Genomic DNA, 12,128 nt, shown 5'->3' with positions numbered 1-12,128 from the left:
GAAGAGGGAGGGACTACCAGAGAGGGTGGGGACTACCGGGAGAGGGAGTGACTACCGGAGAGGGAGGGGACTACCAGAGAGGGAGGGACTACTGGAGAGGGATTGAACTACCGGAGAGGGAGGGGACTACCGGAGAGGGAGGGACTACCGGAGAGGGAGTGACTATCGTAGAGGGAGGGACTACCGGAGAGGGATTGAACTACCAGAGAGGGAGGGGACTACCGGAGAGGGAGGGACTACCGTAGAGGGAGTGACTACCGTAGAGTGCGCTCTAGGTGTAAATTCAGAGGGGACACTGGACGCTCTTGCCGAGGAGTAGGCTTGCTGGTTAACGTTGGCTAGCTACTTCCAGAAACAAATGAGAGCACCTCACTCTGACCGTTTTACTCACCCTAGCAGAGCTGTTTTCATGTGACTGTAACTGTGCTACTGGCAACAATTTAATTATGCTTTTTTCTCTCCAAAGTTTATCAGTTATTCTGCGCTCTGGCACACTGGGTGTGTTCGTAAATGCACTCTGGTGTACCAGAGTGTTGTCAGACTGTTACATTTAGAACAGACAAATTGACATGTAACATAACTTGTTTGAAAAGTCATTACTTTATTAAATTGCTCAACATTTCCGCTCTCCTATGACATCGGCTGCAAACTTTACACTCCCATTTCTGAAGAATTACATTATGGGACCTAAAAGCACGGAAATAGTGTCCACTGCTTGTATACCAAGCATACTACATACTCAAATGACGTCACAAATAGTACGGTTAGTGTGTTTGTATGAGTATTCAAACATCGCTGTTTTGTTGTTGTTGGAAGTTATCTGCAGCTATTCAGCTCAGGTTATAACATCACTGTATTAGACTATTAGGTTTACTCCAGGTTATAACATCACTGTATTAGACTATTAGGTTTACTCCAGGTTATAACATCACTGTATTAGACTATTAGGTTTACTCCAGGTTATAACATCACTGTATTAGACTATAAGGTTTACTCCAGGTTATAACATCACTGTATTAGACTATTAGGTTTACTCCAGGTTATAACATCACTGTATTAGACTATTAGGTTTACTCCAGGTTATAACATCACTGTATTAGACTATTAGGTTTACTCCAGGTTATAACATCACTGTATTAGACTATAAGGTTTACTCCAGGTTATAACATCACTGTATTAGACTATTAGGTTTACTCCAGGTTATAACATCACTGTATTAGACTATTAGGTTTACTCCAGGTTATAACATCACTGTATTAGACTATTAGGTTTACTCCAGGTTATAACATCACTGCATTAGACTATTAGGTTTACTCCAGGTTATAACATCACTGTATTAGACTATTAGGTTTACTCCAGGTTATAACATCACTGTATTAGACTATTAGGTTTACTCCAGGTTATAACATCACTGTATTAGACTATAAGGTTTACTCCAGGTTATAACATCACTGTATTAGACTATTAGGTTTACTCCAGGTTATAACATCACTGTATTAGACTATTAGGTTTACTCCAGGTTATAACATCACTGTATTAGACTATTAGGTTTACTCCAGGTTATAACATCACTGCATTAGACTATTAGGTTTACTCCAGGTTATAACATCACTGTATTAGACTATTAGGTTTACTCCAGGTTATAACATCACTGTATTAGACTATTAGGTTTACTCCAGGTTATAACATCACTGTATTAGACTATTAGGTTTACTCCAGGTTATAACATCACTGCATTAGACTATTAGGTTTACTCCAGGTTATAACATCACTGTATTAGACTATTAGGTTTACTCCAGGTTATAACATCACTGTATTAGACTATTAGGTTTACTCCAGGTTATAACATCACTGTATTAGACTATTAGGTTCCAGGTTATAACATCACTGTATTAGACTATTAGGTTCCAGGTTATAACATCACTGTATTAGACTATTAGGTTCCAGGTTATAACATCACTGTATTAGACTATTAGGTTCCAGGTTATAACATCACTGTATTAGACTATTAGGTTTACTCCAGGTTATAACATCACTGTATTAGACTATTAGGTTTACTCCAGGTTATAACATCACTGTATTAGACTAATAGGCTCCAGGTTATAACATCACTGTATTAGACTATTAGGTTTACTCCAGGTTATAACATCACTGCATTAGACTATTAGGTTTACTCCAGGTTATAACATCACTGTATTAGACTATTAGGTTCCAGGTTATAACATCACTGTATTAGACTATTAGGTTCCAGGTTATAACATCACTGTATTAGACTATTAGGTTTACTCCAGGTTATAACATCAATGTATTAGACTATAAGGTTTACTCCAGGTTATAACATCACTGTATTAGACTATTAGGTTTACTCCAGGTTATAACATCACTGCATTAGACTATAAGGTTTACTCCAGGTTATAACATCACTGCATTAGACTATTAGGTTTACTCCAGGTTATAACATCACTGCATTAGACTATTAGGTTTACTCCAGGTTATAACATCACTGTATTAGACTATTAGGTTTACTCCAGGTTATAACATCACTGCATTAGACTATTAGGTTCCAGGTTATAACATCACTGCATTAGACTATTAGGTTTACTCCAGGTTATAACATCACTGTATTAGACTATAAGGTTTACTCCAGGTTATAACATCACTGTATTAGACTATTAGGTTTACTCCAGGTTATAACATCACTGCATTAGACTATTAGGTTTACTCCAGGTTATAACATCACTGTATTAGACTATTAGGTTTACTCCAGGTTATAACATCACTGCATTAGACTATTAGGTTTACTCCAGGTTATAACATCAATACATTAGACTATTAGGTTTACTCCAGGTTATAACATCAATGCATTAGACTATTAGGTTTACTCCAGGTTATAACATCACTGTATTAGACTATTAGGTTTACTCCAGGTTATAACATCACTGCATTAGACTATAAGGTTTACTCCAGGTTATAACATCAATGCATTAGACTATTAGGTTTACTCCAGGTTATAACATCACTGTATTAGACTATAAGGTTTACTCCAGGTTATAACATCAATGCATTAGACTATAAGGTTTACTCCAGGTTATAACATCAATGCATTAGACTATTAGGTTTACTCCAGGTTATAACATCAATGCATTAGACTATTAGGTTTACTCCAGGTTATAACATCACTGTATTAGACTATAAGGTTTACTCCAGGTTATAACATCACTGCATTAGACTATTAGGTTTACTCCAGGTTATAACATCACTGTATTAGACTATTAGGTTTACACCAGGTTATAACATCACTGTATTAGACTATTAGGTTCCAGGTTATAACATCACTGCATTAGACTATTAGGTTTACTCCAGGTTATAACATCAATGCATTAGACTAATGCCCACATCTCAGAGGTTGTTGTGGCTAAATATGCCACGCTAACATGTGTCCACTGATAGCCTAGAGATACATTCTGATCCATAGACACCATACTTCCTTAATGTCAGTCTTTCAACTACACGTCCTGTCACTCTGATAGTAATGAGCTCGTCTCCTGGCAGAGAGAGAGAGAGAGAGGAGTTTATCATCTACTTCACTTGCTTTGGCCATGTTGACATATGTTTCCCATTTTGAAGATGAGAAGCTGAAGTTGCACATGCCGGTACCTTTTCACTGTGCATTTATCCTCTCCTGTCTGTTGGTTTTTAGTAATGAAGCCCCGAGTCACAAAAACGTCCATTGACATGCTCAAAGACTGGTGGATTCTGAAAAAAAAATTGGATGTTTTCAAGCAGGAGCTGCTGGTAGTAAATGCTGCACATGCATGGGCAACCATCATAACGTTGCACCACAGACTGTCCAGGAGTTGGCGGATGCTTTAGTCCAGGTCTGGGAGGAGATGCCTCAGGAGACCATCCGCCACCTCATCAGGAGCATGCCCAGGCGTTGTAGGGAGGTCATACAGGCACGTGGAGGCCACACACACACTACTGAGCCTCATTTGGACTTGTTTTAAGGACATTACATACAAAGTTGGATCAGCCTGTAGTGTGGTTTTCCACTTTAATTTTGAGTGTGACTCCAAATCCAGACCTCCATGGGTTGATAAATTTGATTTCCATTGATAATTTTTGTATGATTTTGTTGTCAGCACATTCAACTATGTAAAGAAAAAAGTATTTAAGAATAATATTTCATTCATTCAGATCTAGGATGTGTTATTTTAGTTCCCTTTATTTATTTGAGCAGTGTATATATATTTTTCTTTTTTTTTGTTTGTTTGTTTGTTTTATTGTTGCCTGTTTTGCATGTTATTTTGCCATTAATACGTGTCACATATCAGTTTGCAAACAATGTAGAAAAGGGGGGAAAATACTTAATAAAGCCACATATCTTCTTCTTCTTGTTTTCTAGAGGCAGCTCCAAAACGCAGGTGTTCCAGCTCAGTGATCTCTCTAGAGGTGGGGCAGCCAGAGGAAAATACGGAGCGTAGGGTTTGGTAATGTTCTCTAGTTGCGTCGTGATTGGCTCAGTGTTCTGTCACTCATGGGGACACTACGTCGCCGCAAAATCTACAGGGAGAGTTTGAAAATTCAAGCCCCTTGGGTGCTGCCATAGATTTACATTAGAAGTGCCCATCCAAGAAGACTCAATGTCATTGGCCACAGATAAAATGATGTCAAATCACATTATATTGTACCTTTGATTGGACTGATCATGTCAACATCATACTTTCAAAATCTTAGCTTGCAGTCCTCATCATCAATCATGTAGACAATCTTCTGGCAAATCCTCTTCAATCCTTGTCATATGAAGAGAAATTATAGATAAAACGTATCGGTGCTCATTAGACATTGGACATAAACATTACACAACAAGTTGGAAATCGTAAATCCAACAACGAGTTGTTTGGAAGGAATGAGTGTCAAACTTCAAGCTTTGCAAAGCAATCACTAGCCTGCTATTCAGTGGAGAGGGTGTGAGGTCCAAGTCTCCTAGCAGTACTATTTCTAGGTTCAAGTTTAGATCAATGCTATGCATTTTCAGCCATTCTTGAAGCGGAGACCAGAAACAGGCTACCTGAGGGCAATACCAAAATAAATGGTCTATTGATTCTGTATCCTCACAACAAAATCTGCAGAGCTTCGATGATTTTATGCCCCAAATATTCAACATTTTGTTGGTGGGAAGAATTCTATAAAATATTTTTAGCTGAAAAGCACGAAGTCTTGAATCTTGCGTCGATTTATATATCAAGTCATACCATGGAATCGGTACATCAAAAATCTCTTCCCAACTATTTTGCAATCTGTATGGCACAGTTGTCAACATCCTGGTCCTCAAATGAAGCTGATATACTTTCCTATTTATGCTGTTTTTGTTCCTTCCACCAGTTTTGATCCTTTATATTGGGCAGACAGACCAGTTCCCTACCTCCTCCCGCTGCCACCTGCCTCCTCCATTTTTGGGGTAATGCTGTAATCAACTGGTTGTACTCTTGGATTGAGCAGACCTTCCCGTACAATTCTGATAACTCCATGAATGACATAACTCTACCATTACAATTTACTATATCATTTAAGAACAAATACCCTTTTCAAACATATTTGTTCTATCTTTTCAGGGGTTGAAATTGAAATTGTAGCCAGCTCTGCAATGCTTGTTTGAAAAAGAGAGATACTTTGAAAAAAGCATAATTTTCAATTAATTCGAAAATGAGACATGGCAATCTGCCTTTAGCCAGTTTTAGATAAATGTAATCATCAAATATTGTAAGAGCATTTATTGTCTGCTTATATGCACCCTTTATTTATCCTACAGTTCTGACTTGGTGTACAGGGAGAAGACTGTAATAATGGCCCCTGTTCTTAATTCTGTCGCTGTACATTTCAAAAGTGCTGAACAAATAGTTATATTGACTACGTCCATCCTAGCGTGCTCATTAATGTCTTAATTGAAATTATGGATTGCCTCATCTGCTCGTCATCTCCTTATGGCATAGTTCATACATCTCAATTGTCAGTAGAAACCAAATGTGTTTATTAAGCAAGTCAGCCATATCAGCAATGTTTTTTTAAAGGCAGTAAATGAGGCTGAAGGAACTGTTTTGCTGCCAGACAAGGCTCCGCTGAGGCTCATGGGGTAGCAGTGGTAAGGATTGTGCCCCACCAAGATTTATAAGCTAAAATCGCCACTGAGTGAGAGTCTGATCAGTCACCATAATGCAGCTGCCGCTGAGTCCTGTGTGGCTTCCCACTGATCTCTGTAGCTTGGTTTCCATGCCGACACATTTTCATGGAAATATTATAAAATCAGCATGAAGAAAAGATTTTTCCCAACAGTGTGTTTCCAAAACCAGTGCAGTATGGGGATGAGGTAGTTGGATGGGCTAATTACAGATGGGCTGTGTACAGGTGCAGTGATCTGTGAGCTGCTCTGACAGCTGGTTCTTAAAGCTAGTGAGGGAGATGTGAGACTCCAGCTTCAGTGATTTTTGCAGTTCCTTCCAGTCGTTGGCAGCAGAGAACTGGAAGGAAAGGCGGCCGAAAGAGGAATTGGCTTTGGGGGTGACCAGTGAGATATACCTTCTGCAGCGTGTGCTACGGAAGGTTGCTGCTATGGTGACCAGTGAGCTGAGATAAGGCAGGGCTTTACCTAGCAAAGACTTATGGATGACCTGGAGCCAGTGGGTTTGGCGACGAATATGAAACGAGGGCCAGTCAACAAGAGCGTACAGGTTGCAGTGGTGGGTAGTGTATGGGGCTTTGGTGACAAAACGGATGGCACTGTGATAGACTGCATCCAATTTGCTAAGTAGAGTGTTGGAGGCTATTTTGTAAATGACATTGCCGAAGTCAAGGATCAGTAGGATGGTCAGTTTTACGAGGGTATGTTTGGCAGCACGAGTGAAGGATGCTTTGTTGTGAAATAAGAAGGCGATTCTAGGTTTAATTTTGGATTGGAGATGCTTAATGTGAGTCTGGAAGGAGAGTTTACAGTCTAACCAGACACATAGAATATGTGGACAACTTCAAATACCTAGATCAAAACCGTCCAGAGTAGTGAGGCAAGATGGGCGGGCAGCGATCGGTTGAAGAGCATGCATTAAGTTTTACTTGCGTTTAAGAGCAGTTGGAAGCCACGGAAGGAGAGTTGTATGGCATTGAAGCTCGTCTGGAGGTTAGTTAACACAGTGTCCAAAGAAGGGCCAGAAGTATACAGAATGGTGTCGTCTGCGTAGCGGTGGATCAGAAAATCACCAGCAGCAAGAGCGACATCATTGATATATACAGAGAAAAGAGTTGGTAGGCCTAATAATAGAGATTATATGATTATAATAATTTATATCTGAACTTTCGACAATGTTGTTCTCTACTGAACACAACCCGGGTCAGACACACTTTACAATGACGGAGAGAGAGGTGAGTGACTACACCTAGATGGAACAAGATAACCAAACCAGGTTATCCCAGTCCTGTGGTGTGTGAATAATGGAGGAGGTGCATGTAAAACAAAACCAATTCTAGCACTCTCACCTGTTTAATAAGGATCCAACCTTTTTTAGGGTGAGTAAAATGGTCAGAGTGAGGTGCTCTCATTTGTTTCTGGAAGTAGCTAGCCAACGTTAACCAGCAAGCCTACTCCTTGGCTCACTCCCTCTACGGTAGTCCCTCCCTCTCCGGTAGTCCCCTCCCTCTCCGGTAGTCCCTCCCTCTCCGGTAGTCCCTCCCTCTCCGGTAGTCCCCTCCCTCTCCGGTAGTCCCTCCCTCTCCGGTAGTCCCCTCCCTCTCCGGTAGTCACTCCCTCTCCCGGTAGTCCCCTCCCTCTCTGGTAGTCCCTCCCTCTCTGGTAGTCCCTCCCTCTCCGGTAGTCCCCTCCCTCTCCGGTAGTCACTCCCTCTCCCGGTAGTCACCTCCCTCTCTGGTAGTCCCTCCCTCTCCGGTAGTCCCCTCCCTCTCCGGTAGTCACTCCCTCTCCCGGTAGTCACCTCCCTCTCCGGTAGTCCCCTCCCTCTCCGGTAGTCCCTCCCTCTCCGGTAGTCCCTCCCTCTCCGGTAGTCCCTCCCTCTTCAGTAGGTCGAACTAGTAATATGTCACGGGAGCAAGAGTATACTAAAATGAACTAATAGTATATAATATATACACATTAAGTATGTAATTTACAGTATACTAACATGAACTAATAATATGTAGTATATACACATTAAGTATGTAGTATACAGTATACTAACATGAACTAATAATATGTAGTATATACACATTAAGTATGTAGTATACAGTATACTAACATTAACTAATAATATGTAGTATATACACATTAAGTATGTAGTATACAGTATACTAACATTAACTAATAATATGTAGTATATACACATTAAGTATGTAGTATACAGTATACTAACATGAACTAATAATATGTAGTATATACACATTAAGTATGTAGTATACAGTATACTAACATGAACTAATAATATGTAGTATATACACATTAAGTATGTAGTATACAGTATGTTAGTATGGGTATTGGAACACAGCTCTTGGTTTTACATGCACAATCATTACACAATTAATGACCCCGTGTTGCAACAAACCTTCTTCACAAATACAACTAATGTTATCAATACTGTTGACACAAACAAAAGTATTATCATTATTTGCCCAAGGTTTGGTTCTGTTATCTTTGGGCTAAGTTCCAATGAACAGTGCAGTGAATGGTTACGCAGAAGGCCAGTCAACAGAGTACCATTGACACTGAGGCACACAGCATGGTGAAGGTCTGGAATATTCACTTTCTCTTTGTTTAGGGCTTTTAGCCAGTTGGTGTCACAGCAGTTGAAAGAGTTGCCACTGACATACAACACATCAAGATATAGAGACAAACGATCAACCACAGATTCATTCATAGACGTTAGCCCGTTATTTCTCAGGTCAAGCTCCGTCAAAGGAGAACAGCTGATGATGCCCGGGAGGACGTCTACACTGTTGTTGGACATGTTGAGTCGTCTCAATGCTTTCAGACAAGGCAGAGACAAGGCAGAGGTTGTCATGCTGTTCCCACTGATACTCAGAGACTGGAGACTACTCTGCAACCCTTCTAGAGCGCCAATATCAAAGATTATATCTACATTACTGGCCAGGTTGAGAGAAACCAAAGGGGTTCCTTTAAATGTGTTCTGATGGAGTGTTTTGATCCCGTTGTCTTGGAGATCTAGACTTCTCAGAGTTTTGATATTCCAGAAGGAAACACAAGGGGACATACTATTAAGACTAACTCTCGTTGTCTCAGATGGTCCCAGTTGGTCCTTTGGATCACAAGGCCTCACAGAGTTCTCCTTCAGGTTTAATGTCTCTATGTTTGGTAGGGCTTCCAGGAAGAAGGTGGAGAGTTGTCGAAGACCGTTGTTCTGCAGGTCGAAGTAGCGTAGAGACGGAAAGGTCAAGGAAGGTTGGTGGTAGCCTCCAACATGGCCGTTGCCGCTGATGTCCTGTAGACAGTTCTTGCTGAGGTTCAGCGTCACCAAAGACGTCAGATGGCTCAGAGTCTCCACAGGTAGAGACCTGAAGTGGTTACTACTGAGGTCCATGTAAACTAACGGCATCAGTTTCCAGTTAGAGTATATGTTGTTGTTGTCTACAGCATCATTTACCTCATCTTCACTTGTTAGTTCTCTGTACAGAGAGTCTGCCTCTGATATTAAGGTGTCTGTCTCTAAGGTCCCCACCATGTTGCTCTGTAGGTGGAGGTATCTCAACCGGTTGGTCTTGGGGACCATGGGGAAATAGAGGAGGTTGTTGAAGCTCAGATCTAAGATCTCCAGCTCGTATGGGTGACCGTCTTCACGGGTGACAAAGAACTCTATGGAATTCCTGCTAAGATTCAAGAGTTTCACCTGATGGAGTTTAAAATCACAGATGTAGACTAGATTATTTCTGGCTAAATTTAAGATCTTGAGTTTCTTCAACGGTTCAAACGTTCCCTCCTCTATTGCCGTGATCAGATTGTTCTCGATGCGAATGCTTCTCACGCTCAGGCTCTCTGCAAACAGCTTGGGCGTGAGTCGAGTCAAACCGTTGCCCGTGAGATCTAGGCGTTCTAGAATTGATTTGTCACGAAGGTAAAGTCCCGCCGCGTCATCATCCAGACCGTTCAGAGAGAGATCCAACCTCCTCAGTCTGTGGAGAGACCCAAGAGCTCGGCTGGTACTGTCCACATTGTGGCTCAATGCATTCCTGGCCAAGTTCAGCTCTTGAAGCTGGGCCACATCTCTGAAAGCCCCTTCAGATATGATCTCTAGCTGGTTGTAGCGGAGGTCCAGTCTCAGTAGGGATGGAAGAGCCAGACTCTGGCTGTTTATATGTCTTATAACGTTGTTGGACAGATCCAGCTCCCTCAGCCTCACGTCCAGCCCCTCAGGAACAGATGTTAGGTTCCTGAACCTCCAGGAAGTCGTCTCCTTGAAACGAGAAAGATGAGAGAAACTACAAAGCTTTCAACACCGTCGATAAAGTGTTTTGATGAATGAAATAAAATGAAGCAGAAATATAGTATCCATCGTCAAAATAACAATGTCGGTTTGACACGCTATTTCAGCAAACCAAGAGCCTTCCAGTGACCAAAACCTGTCACTCAACAGTTGAATTCCACAGATGTAATATCAGCCTAAGACGCCATGACAGTACAGTGTTACTGAGCTCTGTGTTCACGTGTCAGAGGTGAGACCAACTGGGTTTAAACACTGGTCTCCCACCTGCCACAAGAACATGTTATTCCTCTGAGTTAAACCCTTCACATTTACTCAGAGAGCGAACACAAGTGTTCAGGTCTCAGGCAAGGTTACTCATCAGGTGAGAATGGTTAATTGAATCAGCTCCAGTAAATCAACATTACTTCTCTGACTTTTATATTGAAAGGATTTTCTCCAGCCTACCTGTTGGTCATCAGGTATCCTTCCAGTCACAGTGTTGAACTGTGTGAGACTGTGAGACAGAGAGCAGTACAGCAGTAGCACTAAGCTGAATGTTGTAGCTGTAGGTCTGATCATTCTCCTGTCTCTGTCCTAACGACACGACACTGAGCTACATCAGTCCTCAAACACCCCTCTCGGCCATTTATAGCTGACGGTCATAAAAAAAAGAGAGGAGACAAAAAAGTCTGTGGACACCAGATACGCTTTGTGGACCTTCTGTTAACTCAACGAACTCATTACTCATGACACGTTGTTAAACCACAGAGATACATATCTACAAGTCTGGAGACGGACAGAAATGACACATCTTATTATTGACACGTTTGTTATTAGTGTAGAAGAATAAGCTCTTTTATAGAATATATATTTTTTAAATACAATACAAATGGGCTGTGGCATTCAAAATAACCATTAAACATGATTTAGACACGTCACATGTTTGATCATCACCATTATTGTGTCATTAGATTAGATATTATGTCAACCGGTCTGGAAAATCTGCCCTCCGAGCCAGGTATATTTATCCTCTGTTTGTTCCTGCTATAGTCCTGGGAAAACAGAAGCCTTTCTGAAATAGAAAGGAAGAATAAATAAACGAAAGGAGAGTGGGAGGAAGGAAAACCTGAAAGGTATCAACAAACACACAGAAATACTCTGTGATGACAGAACACACACACACACACACTTCGATTTCATATTGTCAGATTAATCATATTAAAATAGTTCAGAAAAATAAAATTTCTGCTCCCAGCCATCTTCCACACTCCATGGATGAAACTCTCCATGGATGAAACTCTCCATGGATGAAACTCTCCATGGATGAAACTCTCTGCTGTGTGTAAAAGCTGTGGAGTTGGTACAACAATAAGACATCATCCTCTCAGAGGAGGACATCATCCTCTCAGAGGAGGACATCATCCTGTCAGGGAAGGACATCCACTAGAGACATCATCCTGTCAGAGGAGGATATCATCCTGTCAGGGGAGGACATCATCCTGTCAGGGGAGGACATCATCCTGTAAGGGAAGGACATCCACTAGAGACATCATCCTGTCAGAGGAGGATATCATCCTGTCAGGGGAGGACATCATCCTGTAAGGGAAGGACATCCACTAGAGACATCATCCTGTCAGAGGAGGACATCATCCTGTCAGAAGAGTACATCATCCT

At 41.2% G+C, this 12,128-nt stretch overlaps 1 protein-coding gene across 1 annotated transcript; it reads right to left on the bottom strand.

Moving 5' to 3' along the window:
* Positions 1–8,433: 8,433 nt before the first annotated feature.
* Positions 8,434–11,108, bottom strand: LOC118946057 (transforming growth factor beta activator LRRC32-like). The gene is made up of 2 exons (XM_036970305.1): positions 10,920–11,108; positions 8,434–10,445 (listed from the first exon to the last, which is right to left on the bottom strand). Exons 1-2 carry the CDS (start codon positions 11,031–11,033, stop codon positions 8,550–8,552), a joined length of 2,010 nt encoding a protein of 669 aa, XP_036826200.1. The 5' UTR covers positions 11,034–11,108; the 3' UTR covers positions 8,434–8,549.
* Between the last annotated feature and the right edge of the window lie 1,020 nt (positions 11,109–12,128).

This window comes from Oncorhynchus mykiss, chromosome 31 (genome assembly GCF_013265735.2).
Source record: "Oncorhynchus mykiss isolate Arlee chromosome 31, USDA_OmykA_1.1, whole genome shotgun sequence".
NCBI classification, from domain to species: Eukaryota; Metazoa; Chordata; class Actinopteri; order Salmoniformes; family Salmonidae; genus Oncorhynchus; species Oncorhynchus mykiss.
The sequence above is the reverse complement of the archived record's forward strand: the minus strand, read 5'-3'. Positions and strand labels throughout refer to the sequence as shown.

Bases quoted from the DNA above. Each gene is read 5' to 3' on its own strand.
- LOC118946057 (XM_036970305.1), bottom strand. From the start codon at position 11,033: ATGATCAGACCTACAGCTACAACATTCAGCTTAGTGCTACTGCTGTAC. The intron at 10,446-10,919 runs GTAGGCTGGAGA...TCTCGTTTCAAG, and splicing joins GGATACCTGATGACCAACAG to GAGACGACTTCCTGGAGGTT.